Source organism: Bufo bufo, chromosome 2 (assembly GCF_905171765.1).
Source record: "Bufo bufo chromosome 2, aBufBuf1.1, whole genome shotgun sequence".
In the NCBI taxonomy this organism is placed as follows: Eukaryota; Metazoa; Chordata; class Amphibia; order Anura; family Bufonidae; genus Bufo; species Bufo bufo.
Genome location: NC_053390.1, coordinates 99,224,053 through 99,244,713, shown reverse-complemented (window position 1 = coordinate 99,244,713; position 20,661 = coordinate 99,224,053). Strand labels below are relative to the sequence as shown.

General features: G+C 43.4%; 1 protein-coding gene across 3 annotated transcripts in view; it reads right to left on the bottom strand.

The window, feature by feature from the left end:
* The window catches only part of ERBIN (erbb2 interacting protein), a 233,941-nt gene that overhangs the window by 45,698 nt on the left and 167,582 nt on the right, over nucleotides 1-20,661 (bottom strand). For all 3 annotated transcript variants that reach the window (XM_040421353.1, XM_040421354.1, XM_040421355.1), the window contains exons 9-14: nucleotides 16,243-16,306; nucleotides 12,137-12,211; nucleotides 11,663-11,807; nucleotides 8,613-8,685; nucleotides 5,751-5,880; nucleotides 1,432-1,547 (exon numbers count right to left, since the gene is read on the bottom strand). In XM_040421353.1, the coding sequence (XP_040277287.1) occupies nucleotides 1,432-1,547; nucleotides 5,751-5,880; nucleotides 8,613-8,685; nucleotides 11,663-11,807; nucleotides 12,137-12,211; nucleotides 16,243-16,306 (603 nt within the window). The remainder of the gene's footprint in view (nucleotides 1-1,431; nucleotides 1,548-5,750; nucleotides 5,881-8,612; nucleotides 8,686-11,662; nucleotides 11,808-12,136; nucleotides 12,212-16,242; nucleotides 16,307-20,661) is intronic.

Sequence of the window (20,661 nt, the reverse complement as noted above, 5' to 3'; positions counted from 1 at the left end):
TGGAAGCAGTGAAGTATTCAGCGGATTCAGCAGCTCACATAATCTATAATGAAGAATGCCACATTCATGTCTGTGAATTGGAGAGAGGAAGACCCCCATCCTCCTGATAGGTGGGAGTCCTGGATGTAGAACTGGCACCTTACTAAACATTTATGCCATATTATTTTTAGATCCTATAAATGTCTTAGATGTAAGCTTTATTGCAGCCCTTGGAGTTGGTTCAATCCGACAATGTAGTCCTCAGACCAGAACAGATTGTGCATCCCTGGTCTACAGCCAGCCTAACACAACTTTCTTGTAGTGCTCTGGTAGTGTGATAACTGAGGATTTGTGATTTATTTAGGATGACACTCATACCTGTACAATGTACTTATTATTTCTGCTTTGAGAATTTTTCAGGGCATCATATATTTTTGACATATTATTTAGTGAAATTTCTCCTTAAGACAACCTCATCTCTGAAAACTGCCAACCCAGCAAGTCTATCTCCTGAAACTTGTGATGATCATATCTCTTTCCCCTGCGCAGCCGATGCAGTATTACTGTACATGCGAGGTGGTTTTCTCAGAAAGATGGGGCCCAAGCAGAGGAACCCTGTCTACAATAATCGTAAGCCTTAATGGGGCTCAGGCTAGCTTCACAACTGTTACGGTACAGAACAGCCTGCTGGAGTTCTCCAGATCCAGCACTGCCAGGTACTGTCGCCTGCCCACCAGACCCCATGGACTATAATGGGTCCAGTAGACATCCAGCTGCTACCTGGAAAATATGTTGAGAGTCGCTGAACAGAAAACGCTGCATGCAGTGCTTTTTGTCCTGCCGATTCCAAACAGAAGGTTTTGTGAGGTATTTTGCCCCACTTGGCATTTTTCCAAAATGTGAGTGTAGCGGGATGGGGAGCGGGCGGTGTGGCGCCAGGCATCGTTGGTTCAACCTGCACATTTATTAAAATCTATGGGAGGAAACTTCCATAGGCTATGCGTGATATCTACATCAGCTTCCTTGCTGGGGAAGATTTCAGGCCTGGGGCACAAACCAGCACAGATGTGCCACAATTATTAAGAAGTGTGCGCCTGTTAATAATTGTGGTCCACCTGATGCCAGCGGGGGATAGATTAGATTAGGACCTGCGGTCTTAATAAGTGTCCCTCATAGTCCTGGATTTTTAATCGGCATGAAGCTGGGGAAGACCGTCTAGCATTGAAGGGACAGGGCAACAGACTTTGGTATGACGACTATTGTAAGGCGCTATACACCTGTAGTCCTGGCTCTTTTCACTGCCACACATTCTGTAGAGTGATCAGTGGGCGTAATGTGCAAAGATCATTTGTGTCTATGAGAATCTCATTGTGCTTCCTCTTGAGTAATACACCATCAGGCTGAGAAACACAGGTTCTCCATCTAAAAACGCTAATAAAGTGCATCACTCACTTGTTGTCACTCAGGTTAATGACCTTCAGTCTCTGCATGTCTCCCATTTCCTCTGGGAGAGACTCCAATTTGTTAGAATGCAGGAACAACACCGTGGCTTGCCTCCAGTGTCCGATCTATTAAATTAGTAAAAAAAAAAAAAAATACATATTAAGTGAGAACACTACAAATCGTGAATATTCACGATGACAATGTTACAGTCTCGCGTCACAATTACTCTCTGATCTATGACAATTCTGTCCAGCCGATCATCAGCAGAATGGGCTACTTCTGGTATCATTGCTCCTCCCTATTGAAGCTAAAGGGGCTCAGTGGCAATACCATACACAGCCTATTGAGTGGCACTGTTTTGGGGCAAAAAAAATATAATAAAACCTTTTTCTATTCCTGGCCAACCCCTTTAACTAATATAGTTTTTTAAGAAGTTGTTCGTCTTCTAGATAAAATGTGACAATGCAATGAAAAAAAAAAAGAAGAAGCAGCATTCTTTACCTATTAGATCCAGTAGCTCCTCTCTGGTCCTCCCTACCAGGCTTTGTTTACCTGGCTGCAGCGATGACATCACATCATCAACAACTGCTGCAGCCAATCAGTGTCCTCAGCGGTGAGCATGTTCTCGACCGTGACATCATCGCTGCAGGCAACGAAGCCCAGCTGGGAAAACGTGTCCCTGGATCTAATCAGTAAGTAATATTTCTTTCAATATTTTATTCCATTGCTTTGTTTTAACTTAAAAGCAGACAACCCCTTTACACACCAGAAATAAGGTCATGATTTAGCCTCCTTCTAACCCTCGGAGGTTTAGACAATTTCCATGGGGTGAAGCACAGACTGATAGAAATAGCGACGTTAAACTACACAGCGTGGGCTGGAAAGAAGATCTGGCTCTGCTTAGCGAGGGCAGGAATTTCAGTTTGACAACCAGAACACATTGGAGGCTTTTAAATATACAGCTGCACTGGCACAGGATGTACCATCGCTGAAAGAAAAAACACATCAAGAAAGAAAGAGCACACTCCTGGATTTACATCTTGGGACCATGTCCGCACAGACTGTCTGACCCTTTATTTATTAACTACAGTAGAATTTCCATTTAAATGCACAATTTTCAGTGAATTCATAAGTAAACATTCCCTTCCACAGATCCGCTTCTCTAGGGACTGCCTATAGGCACAGGCCTACATGCCTATAGAGAATTCAAGCCCTGCAAGTAGAATTCCTCTTTATATGGGTGCATTCACACGACCGTATAAATGAATCTGCATCCATTCCTCAATTTATTCCAATGGGGCCGCAAAAGACGAGGACAGCACACCGCGGCCCAGCAAAAAAGATAGAGCATGTCCTATTCTTGTCCGCATTCTCTATATAGCGCCGGCCATGTGCGGTCCACAAAATTCGGAACGCAAGCGGCCGGTTTGTGGACCGCAAAACACTTACGGTCATGTGAATGCACCCTAAAACATATCTTATTTTGAACAGGGGCTCATCTGGAAAAAAAAAACTGTACAGCGCCGCAAAATATGTTTGTGCCATATAAGCCATGAGAAATGAAAAATCATGGGGGTCTGATTCATAAAGTATATGGGAAAATCTTATTACTTTTTTGATATACATTTTCAAAAACCATATTACCCCTTCAAGGTATAAAGAGATGGAGATGTATTTAATAAAATCATAGACTATCCATGCAGTTTCCACCCACAGGGATTTTCAAAAATTCTGGAAAATCAAGCCCATAATGCTTCGACATAGAGAGCAATGAGATCTTATCCGTGGCACATATAGAACCAAAAGGAAATCTGGAGACCCACCAGTCACCATATACCCCCGTACATAAACTATACTTTGCCTACATAAAACAGTTCTTAGGAGAAGTTGTATTGTACCCTATTATACCCATTCCATCCCAGAAGATTATTTTTGATAATTTTTCTTTGATTATGTACTTTATATCAACACACGAGCTTGTCTGCTTCTTTTTTGTAGCAATTGCCCCTAGCAGATGAGAAAGTTGAGAGGGAACATTATGATAATACATAGCCCCTTTATTAATGTCATGAAATCCACCATAGTCCTGATACAGCCCAACATGTTAGGCTACCTCCATATCTGCGACTGTCATCTCCAGCAGGCTGTTTCGGCATAGAATGCCGGAAATCGAGCAGACAAAATGTTGCGTGCAGCGGCTTTACTACAACCGATTTCCGACCGATATTTGCCGGGTAGCGGACGGATCTCTGCCAGGCCCCATTATAGTCAATGGGGTCCGGTAGCAGTATCTGGCAATGCCGGATCTGGAGAACTCTGGCAGGCTGTTCTATGCTGGAATAGCCTGCCGGAGAGGACAACCACAGATGTGAAACTAACATTAGGTAGATTACCACTCTCAGAATGTATGTGTATATATTATACAGTATACAGTGGCGGAAATAATTATTTGACCCCTCACTGATTTTGTAAGTTTGTCCAATGACAAAGAAATGAAAAGTCTCAGAACAGTATCATTTCAATGGTAGGTTTATTGTAACAGTGGCAGATAGCACATCAAAAGGAAAATCGAAAAAATAACTTTAAATAAAAGATAGCAACTGATTTGCATTTCATTGAGTGAAATAAGTATTTGAACCCCTACCAACCATTAAGAGTTCTGGCTCCCACAGAGTGGTTAGACACTTCTACTCAATTAGTCACCCTCATTAAGGACACCTGTCTTAACTAGTCACCTGTATAAAAGACACCTGTCCACAGAATCAATCAATCAAGCAGACTCCAAACTCTCCAACATGGGAAAGACCAAAGAGCTGTCCAAGGATGTCAGAGACAAAATTGTAGACCTGCACAAGGCTGGAATGGGCTACAAAACCATTAGCAAGAAGCTGGGAGAGAAGGTGACAACTGTTGGTGCGATTGTTCGAAAATGGAAGGAGCACAAAATGACCATCAATCGACCTCGCTCTGGGGCTCCACGCAAGATCTCACCTCGTGGGGTGTCAATGGTTCTGAGAAAGGTGAAAAAGCATCCTAGAACTACACGGGAGGAGTTAGTTAATGACCTCAAATTAGCAGGGACCACAGTCACCAAGAAAACCATTGGAAACACATTACACCGCAATGGATTAAAATCCTGCAGGGCTCGCAAGGTCCCCCTGCTCAGGAAGGCACATGTGCAGGCCCGTCTGAAGTTTGCCAATGAACACCTGAATGATTCAGAGAGTGACTGGGAGAAGGTGCTGTGGTCTGATGAGACCAAAATAGAGCTCTTTGGCATTAACTCAACTCGCTGTGTTTGGAGGAAGAAAAATGCTGCCTATGACCCCCAAAACACCGTCCCCACCGTCAAGCATGGGGGTGAAAACATTTTGCTTTGGGGGTGTTTTTCTGCTAAGGGCAGAGGACAACTTATTCGCATAAACGGGAAAATGGACGGAGCCATGTATCGTGAAATCCTGAGCGACAACCTCCTTCCCTCTGCCAGGAAACTGAAAATGGGTCGTGGATGGGTGTTCCAGCACGACAATGACCCAAAACATACAGCAAAGGCAACAAAGGAGTGGCTCAAGAAGAAGCACATTAAGGTCATGGAGTGGCCTAGTCAGTCTCCGGACCTTAATCCAATCGAAAACCTATGGAGGGAGCTCAAGCTCAGAGTTGCACAGAGACAGCCTCGAAACCTTAGGGATTTAGAGATGATCTGCAAAGAGGAGTGGACCAACATTCCTCCTAAAATGTGCGCAAACTTGGTCATCAATTACAAGAAACGTTTGACCTCTGTGCTTGCAAACAAGGGTTTTTCCACCAAGTATTAAGTCTTTTTTTGTTAGAGGGTTCAAATACTTATTTCACTCAATGAAATGCAAATCAGTTGCTATCTTTTATTTAAAGTTATTTTTTCGATTTTCCTTTTGATGTGCTATCTGCCACTGTTACAATAAACCTACCATTGAAATGATACTGTTCTGAGACTTTTCATTTCTTTGTCATTGGACAAACTTACAAAATCAGTGAGGGGTCAAATAATTATTTCCGCCACTGTATGTATATATATATATATATATATATATATATATATATATATATATACATACATACACACAGAATATACACACACACACACAATACCAGTAATATTACTGGTTTGTTAGCCAGTTAACCATTAAAAACTATCGATGGATTAGGAATCTTGCCAGACAAAATTGATGAGGAAGAGCTCCAAGCAAAGGACCTTTAGAAAGTGTCTGCTTACTCGCTCACAGTTCTACTGAAATTGATTCTAAAGCAATTCACACGTTGCATGATGAATAAAACAGTCATTGCACCTCTGGGGGAAGCTGCGTTAAGAAGTTATGATCAGCAGCAAACGTCCGTATCTGAGAAAATTGCCCGATAGAGGAAGGTAAAGCTTCAATCTCATTGAAACTGCAATCCAGCTCTTCAAGGGAAACCAGCCTGGAGGGAGAAAATGTTGCCATTTAAATAGTACAGTAAATATGTTATTAGAAAGTTAATACAGAAACTTCACAGCATTGTAAAATTAAATATTTAATTGTGTCCGAAGAACAGAAGCTGATGAAAATTGTGAAATTCATCACGGGAGGAGCTTCACTTATCAAAGGCATTATGTATGATAAAAGGGACACTAAACCTAGAAATTAAATGGGGTTATCCCATTATTATCGTAAAAAAAAGGAAAAATCAGACATCATATAGGACATGACAACATCTTTCTAACAAAGCTAGAACCAGCCCTGTACCTCACATGGATCCAGAGATCTCCACATTCATTGCTCTGCTAGATTTATATCAAGCTGGCAGCTCAGGGGAGTGTCTATTCTGCTGCAGCTCAGGGGGCGTGTCCATGCTCTCCCTATCACAGCTCAGGAGGCGTGTCCATGCTCTCCCTATCACAGCTCAGGAGGCAGTTGAAGGATGAAACTGAGCATGTGCGACCTTCTCAGTTAGTCGGACAAAGAAATAAGAAACAGAAAAAACAGCAGGTGGCGCTATACAGGTAGATTTTATTGAATAACTCAGTAGTTCTTCAAAATTTTTAATTACACGCAATACTGTAGAATATTTTTCGTGGGACAACCCCTTTAAGCAAGAAAAGAAGCAACCAACAATCTGCCTGCTCCCAAAATAAATCTAGCAGGAATAAGTTGTTGTGAACAAGGGTCTATCTACTCTGGGGTGTTCATTTATATTACAGAGATCTCAGCCAACTACCTAATGTGTACGGGACTGTGCCCCAACAGTAAATATCAAGGAAGAAAAAAATAAGAATTGAGCATATTGAATTTCAACATGTTCAATCTTCCCCCTTCCCCCGGAGATAACTAGCAGCCATAGGCATTTGGCAGTGACTTATTCCACTCTAAACATGCACTGCCAAGTGTCCGTGTTTATTAGGGACAGACAGTTATTTCATGGTCACCTTAAGTTACGGGAACATTGTGACCCATCAGCTCCTCTGACATGTCTGCTTAGAGATAATATGCGGAGGCATCCTTTCCTAGATCTCTGCATTGTTATTCATCACAGAGAATTAAGAGTACAGTGATAATTGGTTGTTACCACTTGTTTTGAAAGGGTAGGAATAGCATAAACATTTTTTTTTGTTATATATGTTATTTATTTATCTTATTGTTTTTGTAGAAAAACAGGCCCCCAAAGTTGGCGTCTTGCCGTAGAGCTTCTCACTGCGGCACATACAGATTCCACACAGTGTAGCCATGTGTGTGGTATATGGATTATGTATTCTAAAATATGCGCAACAGTCTGCTTTGCTACAAAAACCATAAAATATATTGCTAAAAAAATTTTTAGGTCATTTTTAACACTTAAAAAAAAAAGAGTAAACGCTTAGGGACACCTTAAAGGGATTCTGTCACCTGGATTTTAGTGACAGAGATTTTAACATCATCACATCAGTCTGCTCGTTTTGTATTAAAATATACTAGTATTACTACCCTAAGTGTTGTCCTTTGTCTAGAAAATCGCTTTTATTAATATGGTAATTACCTGAGTAAGGAGCCCAAGGGGCGGTCCCTCCGGCCGTTGGAGCCCAGACGCGCCCCTTCTCCTGGAGCCCAGCACCGCCCCACTGCTAATTTATTCACTCCTCATTGCCGGCTGGCGCATGTGCAGTGCGTCCTGTGAGGCCGATTCCAGGCGCTGACATGTGTACGGCGCATGCGCGAGATTATGGATCAGCGAACGCATTCTGTGGATACACATGTCAGCGGCAATGAGGAGTGAATAAATTAGCAGTGGGGCGGTGCTGGGCTCCTGGAGAAGGGGCGCGTCTGGGCTCCAACGGCCGGAGGGACCGCCCCTTGGGCTCCTCACTCAGGTAATTACCATATTAATAAAAGCGATTTTCTAGACAAAGGACAACACTTAGGGTAGTAATACTAGTATATTTTAATACAAAACGAGCAGACTGATGTGATGATGTTAAAATCTCTGTCACTAAAATCGAGGTGACAGAATCCCTTTAAATATATTTTTCTAAGGAAATCTTATTTAGCATGCATCATGTCTTCCATCTAAAAGATTCATGACAGATCTGTTTTGATCCATTTTGTTAAGGTTAGTAAGGGACACAAAGGATTGCCTTATGATGGGACTGTTAGGCTTCTTTTAAAGGGGTATTTCATGATTTTGATACTGAGACCATCTTTTGGTGTCCCACCGACACTGGCTATAGCTCTGGTGCTGGATATCGGCGCGGGGACTAAACAGCTCCCTCCATTGTGCAGTGGACGGAACTGGTAACTGCAGCTCTACTCCCATTCACTTCAATAGGGACAGCACTGCAGTTACCAGCTCTTTCTTCTACATGATGGATGTATAGTCAACAGCTGCTAGGCGGGGGTGCAGGGTGTCGGACCCCCGCCGATCTGATATGGATGACCTAGGTTTGTAATTTTTTTATATTTCATAATGGTTATAGCTATATAACCCACATACAACCCATGTGAAATCATGCTTAGTCATGGAGATGGCGAACATACTATGCTGATAAATCCAAATGCAGATAACAAATGCAGTTCGGGAAAAGAAATTGTGAACGGATGATTCCACTCAATTAAGGTGCCGCCATACATCACATCGTTCGCTCCGTTTGGCCAAAAATTGATTTATGGGAAAATGTTTATTAGGGTACAGTCTACACTTACCCCCCAGTAGTGTCTGGTAAATACATGAGCTGGTTTTCATCTATTTTCATAGTTGTCAATTTCTTCAGTGCACCTGGGAGGAAACAAGCAGACAGATGCATGTAAAGCAAACTCGCACTTAAGGGCTCTTTCACACGAGCAGATGCAGTGCGTGGAATCCGCTGCGTGAAAGACACCCGAGCCCCATTCCGGACAGCAGAGACACGGAGCACTAACTTGATTGATAATGCTCCGTGCCTCTCTGTGATCTTTTTACTACAAAATCACAGTGAGATAAAGTTGTCACCGTGATTTTGTAGTAAAAAGGTCACATAGAGGCACGGAGCATTATCAATCAGGTTAAGGCTCCATTCACACGTCCGCAATTGTGGTCCGCATCCGTTCCGCAATTGTGCGGAATGAGTGCGGACCCATTCATTCTCTATAAGGATGGAATGGATGCGGACAGCACACAGTGTGCTCTCCGCATCCGCATTTCTGGAGCGCGTTGCTGATCTTCCGGTTCGCGGCTCCGGAAAAAAAATAGAACATGTCCTATTTATGTCCGCAATTGAGGACAAGAATAGGCATTTCTATGGGGGTGCCGGCCAGGTGTATTGCGGATCCGCAATACACTACGGACTTGTGAATGGACCCTTATGCTCCATGTCTCTGCTGTCCGGAGCGGAGCTTGGCTCTCTTTCACGCAGCGGATTACCCGCACGGCATCCGCTCGGGTGAAAGAGCCCCAACTCTTTTTAGTGGATTTGGGAACTTTGCACAAATGTCCTAATTTTTCCCTTTCCTTAATAAAATATAATTGAGATAAACAGCGTCTGAAATGACACAGTGGGGGAGATTTACGAAGATAAATTTGCATGAAAACAGGCAGGGCGTGCGTTGTAACACCTTTATGTGTTTTAGGCCCCCCCATGGCCGTATTGCATCACGGATCGCAGACCCATTTACTTGAACGGGTCCGCAATCACGGAGATGCGGAACAGAGGCGCGGATAGGAACCCCATTGTAGCACTAGGGAGTGCTTCCGTGGTGTTTCTTTCCGTTGTTCCGCACCGCAAATAAATATGACATGTCATATTTTTGTTGCGGTGCGGACAGACCACGGACCCATTCAGGTTCAATGGGTCCGGCCTGCTGCACAGATGTTGCCTGTGCATTGGGGACTGCAATTGCGGTCCCCAATGCACGGAACGGCTACACATCGGCCGGGTCCATGCGGCCTTTGACAACTTTTTTATCTTGTCTGACAAAGGGCATGGCTTAGCGGCAAAGGGGGATGGTTAAGGGTGCAACAACTTATGCCAACCAAGAGGTGGTATAAACAAACGTGTTTAAAGATGACCTGTGAGGTCTCCTGTCCTGACATGTCTGTATAGTTACTACTTGCATTCCCCATGTAATAATTCTGGAACATTTATTCTTGTGACTATATGTCGTACCTCTATTCCTATTATTCCTTTTTAATAAGGGGCCAGATGGGATTTACTAGTTGGGGGTGTGTACCTGCACAGTCTGACACTGGCAGCTCTGATTGGATAGTGTCAGACTGTGCAGGGACACACCCCAAACTGGTTACCTCCCCTCTGTACCCTTATTGCAGACTGCTGGTAATTCACTCATAACTTCCAGCAGGAATAATACAGGGATGGCACAACACAGAGTCATAAGAATAGAAGCTCCAGAATTGTAATTACATGGGGAATGCAAGTAGTTGCACCAAATGTATTATCCATCATAAATCACTTTGATAAATCTGGTGCATCTTTCGACTGTCTGGTCTAGGTTTACACTGGTCTAAATATTACACAGGATTAGTAAATGTGATGCAATGTATTTGCTCTGTGACTACAGTACCAATAGAAACATTTTGGTAGGCCATTGCTAGTAAAAACAGAATATTTGGGCTCATGCATGTATCACAGAACCATATTGTACAGACCCGTGATAATGATTATGCGACCATGCTGACACTTTGTGTGGTTCCAGTCTTGCAGGTATTGTTTCAATCTAAGAATACAGCTTCGCATTGCGGTACATGCATATGGGTGCATAACAGACAGCAAGCGCTCTACATACCGCAGCACAGCGCCTGCGAGCAGACCTCTTTATTTTTACTTTGAATAAAGTACGGATGGATTGAAACAGTAGCTTGCAGAAATATCAAAATGGTTTAAAAAAAATGATATAAAAAATACTTGCAAACAGGCCACAGCTCTTCCCAGGAGCCATTTTTGAATCCGTTTCTACTAAACGTTACTTATCATCTATGATGAAGAGATGTGATATTGCCTTCTTGGTGTTTAAGACCTGCACAAGAACCATAAGGACGGTCATAAAAGGAAACAGATGGATGTAAGAGGAGCACGAGCTTCAGTGGTAGGTCTCAGCTGAAGAAGGGGTTCTGAGGAGGCAAAACGTATTACTGTACGTTTAAGAGACTATAAAAGTTCATCTTGACCAACGCATCAAGCCTGGTTTCTTTTTCTCAAACATGAGCCCCTCTGGCACTCATAGTTTTCATTTTCCAGACGTCCCTATGACCCTTGTGCCTTGAATGGGGCTGAGCTACAACCAGCCCAATGTGACCGATGTATAATGACTTCACATGGCCTAGGAAGAGGCTAAGGTGCTCACAGAACGCCCGGCCTCCTCTAATAGCTGACCGCTGGGGGTCCTGGGTGTCAGACCCCCAGTGATCTGATACTGATAACCTGTCCTGAGAATAGGTCATCAATATTAATTCTGACATCACATCCATTGGTCACGTGGCCTCTGTGCGGAGCTCGAGTGAACACCACAAACTCTTCTTAGGCCTGTGACATCACATCCATTGGTTACACGGCCTTTGTGCAGCTCAGTGCCATTCAAGTGAACGGGACTGAGCTGTGATACCAAGCACAGCCGCTTTACAATGCATAGCGCTGTGCTGGGTATAGAGGGCGCAGCAGTTGTCCAAGTGCCACTGCCTCTTAAAACATCTTTAGGTCATCAATATTGAATTCCCAGAAAAAACCTTCAAAGAGCTGCATGGCATCTATCTAGATACCAACCAATAGAGTCTGGTAAATGTTGTATGGCATTGCTCGACAGCAGAAGGTCTTGTAAATTTTCACACCCAGAAATTCCATCTTCCACCACTTCGATGTTGTTTTTTGACAGATCTAAGTATGTTAGTTGCTTCAGACTTCCAAGAAACTATGGCAAAAGAAAGGAAACTTTACGTAAGACATCGTATGACTGGTGCTTAGACATACATCACATGCATGCTTGTCCTGATGTAAGAATCTCCACATTCTTAACAAAGATACGCTGTTCAATGTACTTTGAAACAAAAGTGGATCTTCTAGAGGGTTCACATTTCTGAAATGTTTACCTCCTGCAAGATGGTTCAGAGGAATGCAGAAGACATTTTCTTGTCTGTTTACTAGTTGCAAGCTCTAAAAATGTAGACAAACTTATGTTCTACTGAGGTCACCTGTGTATACATCATATTCATGGTGGGCTACATTAGCACGTATACATACCCCTGGAATATAGGTCAGCCTATTGCCATCCATCCAGAATTCCTTCAACCCACTTAATTGTTCAAGTACTTCAGGCTAAAAAGAAAAGCATATGAAATGGAAATTATACATGGTTCACCCGATTATTGGTAAAATTTACAAACATATATGTTACAGACAATGTGTGAAATGCAGAAATGATATGGAATCGAATCTACGGATTTAATAGATGCCTATGTGGCAAAGTATAAAATCACAGACAAGAGAGGGTCACTCCATTAACAGTCTGAAACCCACACTAAGGGTGCATTCACACGACCGTAAGTGTTTTGCGGTCCGCAAAACACGGATACCGGCCGTGTGCGTTCCACATTTTGCGGACTGCACATGGCCGGCGCTATATAGAGAATGCCTATAGGACATGCTCTATCTTTTTAGCGGGGCCACGGACGGAACAACGGATGCGGACAGCACAAGGAGTGCTGTCCGCATCTTTTGCGGCCCCATTGAAGTGAATGGGTCCGCACCGGTTCCGCAAATTTGCGGAACGGATGCAGATCCATTTATACGTTCGCGTGAATGCACCCTAATTAAAACTATAATAGAGATAACATTTTATTGAAGGGGTTGTCCAAGTGTTTAATACCGACAATTGATCCTCAAGATAGGGCATCAATGTGACCTTTTGGGGGTCCAACACTACTGCCAATCAGCTGTTTGAAGAGGCTGCGGTGCTCCGGTGAGCGTCACAGCCTCCTCGCAGCTTCAAAAGCACAGCCCCGTCCATTGTATGGCTGCTGTGCTTAGTATTGCAGCTCAGTCCTTTCACATGAATGGGACTGAGCTGCGCCTAGGCCACGTGACTGAAGACCATGATTGCACTGGAGGCTGCGGCGCTCATGGAGTGACACGGTCTCTTCAAACAGCTGATCAGCAGGGGTGCTGAGAGTGGAACCCTGACCGATCAGATACCAGTGACCTATTCTGAGGACAGGTCATCAGTATTAAAGGGGTTGGCCTATCTGGGACATTGATGGCATATAACTAGGACAGGGATGACCAACCTGAGGCTCTCCAGCTGTTGAAAAACTACAACTCCCAGCATGCCCACACTGCCTACAGCTATCGGCCTACAGCAAGGCATGGTGGGTGTTGCAGTTTTACAACAGCTGGAGAGCCTCAGGTTGACCATCCCTGAACTAGGATATGCCATCAATATCAGATAGATGCAGGTCCCACCTCTAGGAACCCTACTATCTGGGCCCCCAAAGTGAAGGAGAGCAGGCGTGCTATCTATTCATCATGACAGGAGTTCAGAAAATAGCCGAGTGAGTGCGTTTGGCTATTTCCAGACGTCCCATAGCGGTGAATGGTGTGCACACCGCACAAGCACGGCCACCTCTCAATTCACTACTATGGGTTTGCTGGAAATAGCTTAGGCCACTTTCACACTTGTGGTAGCCTTTTCCGGCAGGGGAACAGCCTGCTGGATCCATGCTACCGCAAGTCCACCGTGCTGCCGGAAGTCCGCTCCAGTCCCATTCACTATAATGCGGGTGGGCCGGAGGTCCGGCCGCAGCACGGCAAACAAGCCAAGAGGAGGCCGGACAAAAACCGCAGCGTGCTGTAGTTTTATTCCGGCCGCCTCTCGGCATGTTTGCTGTACTGCGGCGAACCTCCATTATAGTGAATGGGGCCGGAGCGGACTTCCAGCTGCACAGTGGACTTGCGGAAGCACGGCAGGCTGTTCTCCCCGGAAAAGGCTACCACAAGTGTGAAAGTACCCTTAGCCAGCACTCAGCAATTTTCAGAACTACCATAATGGGGAATAGCGATTCCGCGGGCTTGTGAAGCTGCATTCTGTTCAATTCAATGGTCCCTTTCTGGAGGTAGGATCAGGTCCCAGATACCTATCTGACTTTGATGGCATATGCCATCAATGTGCCAGATGGGAATAGCCCTTTAAACACTCAGACAACCCCTTTAATTATCTGAAAGCTAACATTGCATCATTTTAGTCTTACTTAAAGGGGTTGTCCGGGTCCAGAGCTGAACCCAGACATATTCCCATTTTCATCCAAGCAGCCTCCCTGATATGAGCATCCAAGCATTTTATGCTCCAATGCTCTCCCTTTTGGGATCTGGTGACGTACCGGGCCCTCCGTGGGCAAGCTAGGCAGAGGCTTTCACCTAGCAGTGAACACGGTGACATCAAACGGCACTAATGGGCAGGCTTTAGCGCTACCCTAGCCTGTGAAATGGCTAGGGCAGCGCTAAAGCCCGCCAATTAGTGCTGTTGACGTCACTGGGAACACTGCTGGGCTGAAGCCTCTGCCTAGCAATGTAAAAAATATAAATAAACAGCCCTTGCCCTGCGTGATAGGATTTGGGAATGTGTATAGATTAATTTATTTTCTAGATTGCCTTTAAGGTTTAGGCATGCTATACAATACCTGCATATCACACACTGCCAGTGACAAATACACATAAAGCGGAAGTACAGTCAAATTCATAACAGTAAATGTAACAAGGAAGACTGCAGGGGATAAATTCTTCTTGTGTATACGACATGAAACATATAAGGCATCACCAGCCCTTAAGGGGCTTTAAAGACCACCGATTTGTGCCAGTCTTGTCACTGGCCATATTGCTAGGTGAAAGCCTCTGCCTAGCATACCCATTAGAAGCCGGTATGTCACCGGTAGCGAAGAAAAAGCCCTTGCCCTGCAGCAAGGGGGAGCATAGGAGCGAGAAATGCTCCGATGCTCCACTCATACAGGTTAAATGAGTGAAGGGGAGCTTATATCTGGGTTCAGCTCTGAACCTGGACAACCCCTTTAAGTCTCTGCTCTTTCGGAGTTTGAGTTTCTGAGACAGCTATCTCCATACACTTATACAGAGCGTATTATCAGTCACTGATAGCACCCGAATGGGCCACCTTGAGCTCAGAAAGAGTAAAGACATAAATGTATAAATGACTGACTTATTGAAGCTTTCCCATACAACTATATCTCAATCTGCTCAGCTCCTCCTGCTCTATAACATGCTGCCTGCAGATTGCACTGCACATTCATGGTGACAGGTTCCCTTTAAGGTAGAATGAGCCTGAGATATACAGCTTCAGTTCTTCAATGCACATTAGAGAAGTCACAGCTCACATCTATGAGGAGCTAACAAGATCCTCTCAGTTAAGGCCAAAAAACTACATCATCTTTAGCGGACTCAAAAAGACCAATAATAACAGTGGACACTAACAAAATCCGTAAAATAAAACGGGCATGATGTTAATAAAAAATTGTAGAAAGTAAAAGAGAAAACTAAAAAGTACATTCAGCTTGACTGTAGAAAAGACTTTTTTGACTTGATAAAATGTTGACCATTAACAGGCTGACCGCACTGCTGGCCACAGACACGAGATGCATGGAGATGTTTGGCCACACAAACCAAAGGCCGAAAAGGAGATTAAGCTGTTTACCCCTCACAACATACAGTACACCAAGGTCACGTTGTGTGGTGGAAGAGCAACCAGAAATGAACATCATACTAAACAGATAGACTAGTCTTGACTAGACTATCTACACTTAAGACAGATATAGTAGACTACAGAGAGAGATATGAGAGAGAGAGAGAGATATGAGAGAGAGAGAGCGATATGAGAGAGATAGATATGAGAAAGAGAGAGAGCGATATGAGAGAGAGAGATAGATATGAGAAAGAGAGAGAGCGATATGAGAGAGATAGATATGAGAAAGAGAGAGAGCGATATGAGAGAGAGAGATAGATATGAGAGAGAGAGAGAGATAGATATGAGAGAGAGATAGATAGATATGAGAGAGAGAGAGAGATAGATATGAGAGAGAGAGAGAGAGATAGATATGAGAGAGAGAGAGAGAGAGAGAGAGAGATATGAGAGAGAGAGAGATAGATATGAGAAAGAGAGAGAGATAGATATGAGAGAGAGAGAGAGAGAGATATGAGAGAGATAGATATGAGAGAGAGAGAGAGAGAGAGATAGATATGAGATAGATAGATATGAGATAGATATGAGATAGAGAGAGATAGATATGAGATAGATAGATATTACAAATCTAAAATCATAAGACTAGTGTCAGCAGGGTTTTACTTACCACTTCTGTGAATTCATTACTTCCGAGATCCAGTCTCTCAAGCTGTGTAAGTCTATTCATAGTTCTGAAAGAGGAAGCAGGTTATACTTTTAGACTTAGGTCTCATATTTTCAGTAAGATGGTAATACAAGAGCAATAAAAAGTGGAAGAGGAGGCACAAATGGAATAGTTAAGAAGATCACGAGGACTTTAGCTTCAAGGGGTTTTCCTTTTTTTTTTTTTACTGATGACGATCTAGGCCATGTGACGTCACACTGGGATTGGGATTTTCAGGGCATTAATATTTCTAGTGATGCAGAACCTATAGTGGGTCTTTACATACTGCCCATGCTTGTGTGTGCCTGATGGATGCTGCATTGCCGCTTCTGTAAGGGGATAAGTATTGTCTACCATACCCAGAATATACAGCTAAATAGATGTGGGCAGTGCAGCAAAGCATGCGGGAGAGTTTGTATCCATTCCCTACACTTGACCCTTTTATAATTACCTTGGTGGGCAGATGGCCTTTTATAGGAGTATGTTTTTGTATATCAAAGTTTTTTTGTTTTTGCTTTATGTAACGCTATCTACCTTATAGTTAATCTACTTCTTTTGATAAGCATAAATCCACTACCATTTTTGAAGCTAATTGCCATGTGACGTCACGTTAATCAGTCACATGGCCTAGGCGCACCTCAGCCCCTTTGAAGTGAATGAGTCCGAGCTGCGATACCAAGTACAGCCGCTATACAATGTACGGCGCTGATCTTGGTGAGCTGAGAGAACGCCGTGGCGCTACTGCGAGCTCCGGTGACTGCTCAAACATCGGTGGGGGTCCCGGGTGTCAGACCCCCACCGATAGATACTGATGACCTATCCGGATGATAGGTCATCAGTAAAAAAAAAATACCTGGAAAACCCCTTTAAGCTAAAGTCCTGGTAATCTTGTCCAGGTTTATGTAAATAAAGTTCAATCATTGTGCTGTCAGTACGGGAGAGTTCACATCACCGTTATTTTATTGTTCTTCTGAAGAACAGAAAAATAAAGAAAAAAAAAACGGATCCTGTATTTTAAGCACATTTGGCATCTGTTTGATCCGGGGGTTTTTTAGACAGAAAAAAAAGTACTGCATGAAGTACTTTTTTTCCGTCAAAAAAAACAAAACGGAAATGGCTCAAACGAATGCCAAATGTGCTTAAGTAATGTACAGAATCCATTTTCTTGCAGAATCCTTTTTTTGTTTATTTTTCTGTTCTTCTGATGGATCAGATTGGAAAAATAACGGTGATGTGAACTCTACTCATCTGCGGTCAGTGAATGGGAACAATGAAAACCCTCGTCCTGTTCACACTGTAGACGTACTGTAGCCACAATTCTAACCAGGTTAAATTTCACAGGTTTTTAGCTCCTAATATGAACAATATTTTCATCCACTGACAGAAAACAGAGATCTTAAAAAAAATGAGGCTACATAGTGAAACGAAGTAGAATGCAGTGAATACACTTGTATATCATCAATGTCATCAATATCTGAATGGAGGGGACCTGACTCCCAGGACCCTCGACGATCTGCTTGTCCAAGTGTTGCAGCCTTTTCATACCAAATGGAGCACAGCACCCTGCGCTGTATAGTGGCTGTGCTTGGTACTGCTTGGAGTAGAGCTCCCAACAGTTGATCGGTGCAGGCACCAGGAGTCTGACCCCCACTGATCTGATATTGATGACTTAACCAGATGATAAGCCATCAATATATCACTCCTGGGAAAACCCCTTTAATTGCTCTCAAAAAGGATTATACAGCCATTCTAACATTCCTTTAAAGTGACAACTATTCTGGGATGAACCTACACATATAACCGTCTATCTAATCCGTCCGTCTCCGTCCATCCAATCCCTAATACATAGTTACTGTCTGAATTATTGGGAAACAGGCGGAGATATCTTCACACATTTAAAGGGCATCTGTCAGCAGTTTTGTACCTATAAAACTGTCTGACCTGTCACATGTGCAATGGCAGCTGAAGACATCTGTGTTGGCCCATGTTCATGTGTGTCCACATTGCTGAGAATGAAGTTTTAATATATGCAAATGAGCCGCTAGGAGCAACGGGGGCGTTGCCGTTACACCTAGAGGCTCTGCTCTCTGTACAACTGCCGCGCCCTCTGCACTTTGATTGACAGGGCAAGGCAGTGAAAACAAAGTGGAGCGGGCACAGCAGTAGCAGAGAGAGCTGAGCCTCTAGGTGTAATGGTAACGCCCCCATTGCTCCTAGAGGCTCATTTGCATACATTAAAACCTCATTTTTATCAGCAGTACAGGCACATATGGACATGGGACCAACACAACGAACTAGGTTGGGTGCTCGCATCGCTACATAATCATCATTTGCTGCCAGCACATTACTCCATGTGAACAGGTAAGCGGTGGCGACACATGAAAACTGTATGGGGGCGAGCGATAAACGACACCTAGCGAGCACTGATTGCAATCGTTATTCTGTCCCACAGGGACGTTTAGATGAGTGAAGAGATAGGAGAAGGCGTTACTGCTGACACGTTCTCAGCTCTTATATTACACCAACAGATTATCTTCACCAATTTCTGTCCAATCAGATCAACAGTCAATAATTGGTGTGTATAAAAAAAGATCTGTGTGCGTTATAGGCCATCTGTGAAATAATCTGTTGGTGTAATACAGCCCTAAGTTTGCCTTTCTTTCTGGTCAACCGCTGAATCGTTTCTTCTTTAGAACATCATGAACAGACCTAGGGGTGTTGCTGGGCTGGTCCCATAATAACCATTGACCAGCACAGAATGAAGCGAACAGAAAAACATACAACGATCCAAGAGCGTGATGTGGTGGAATGCAAGTTCAACAAACATCCTTATCCCAGCACTGACAGTATAATAAAGGGTGTGTGCCTAATGAGACGCAGACCACTACTGCAGCCAAGGCACCTCGCTGCAGCTACCTGGCACTGAACCATTCATTATAACTAGCGTGCACCGTACGTCAGGACCATAATATACACAAACTGATGAGATTATGCAGAAAATGTAGCATCTGCTCTGTAACAAGCCCTGCCTATATGCATCTATTTATTAATATGTATGAATAGGAGATATTTTGTCCCCTATTGTTGTCTCAGGCATGCTACAAATCAAACTTTGTTGCCAGGTAACCCTAATTGTTATATGGTGACACAGCTAAAAAAAAAAAATGATAAGCTTCAACCACATCTCAAGATATCGCTCTTGTAGAAACAATACGGCTTCCATGGCTACAGCCACTAAACTCTGGCACGTAGCCCTAGGCTAATGCTGATCATGGTTTGGTTTTAATCTGCCACATACTTTATTACAAACAACACTCTGAAAGCCAGGAACTAATTGCTCTGAAACAGCACAATTAATAGGGAGTTATAACATGTGGAAAGAATAACAATGAGGGGACTTACTATAGGTCTCCTATAGGACTCAATAATATATCTGTCTGCAATCAGCACCCCCTAGAGGCAGCAGCAACAGCTGGAATTTTATAACCTACAAAGCTCTACATCAGAAAAGAGATGCAATTCCTACATAGTTATCTCATGAAATTAAAGGGGTTGTTCTGCCATATACAGTACAGACCAAAAGTTTGGACACACCTTCTCATTCAAAGAGTTTTCTTTATTTTCATGACTATGAAGGCATCAAAACTATGAATTAACACATGTGTAATTATATACATAACAAACAACTGTGAAACAACTGAAAATATGTCATATTCTAGGTTCTTCAAAGTAGCCACCTTTTGCTTTGATTACTGCTTTGCACACTCTTGGCATTCTCTTGATGAGCTTCAAGAGGTAGTCCCCTGAAATGGTCTTCCAACAGTCTTGAAGGAGTTCCCAGAGATGCTTAGCACTTGTTGGCCCTTTTGCCTTCACTCTGCGGTCCAGCTCACTCCAAACCATCTCGATTGGGTTCAGGTCCAGTGACTGTGGAGGCCAGGTCATCTGGTGCAGCACCCCATCACTCTCCTTCATGGTCAAATAGCCCTTACTTTCAAAGTTTTCCCAATTTTTCGGCTGACTGACTGACCTTCATTTCTTAAAGTAAAGATGGCCACTCGTTTTTCTTTACTTAGCTGCTTTTTTCTTGCCATAATACAAATTCTAACAGTCTATTCAGTAGGACTATCAGCTGTGTATCCACCTGACTTCTCCTCAACGCAACTGATGGTCCCAACCCCATTTATAAGGCAAGAAATCCCACTTATTAAACCTGACAGGGCACACCTGTGAAGTGAAAACCATTTCAGGGGACTACCTCTTGAAGCTCATCAAGAGAATGCCAAGAGTGTGCAAAGCAGTAATCAAAGCAAAAGGTGGCTACTTTGAAGAACCTAAGATTATGACATATTTTCAGTTGTTTCACACTTGTTTGTTATGTAT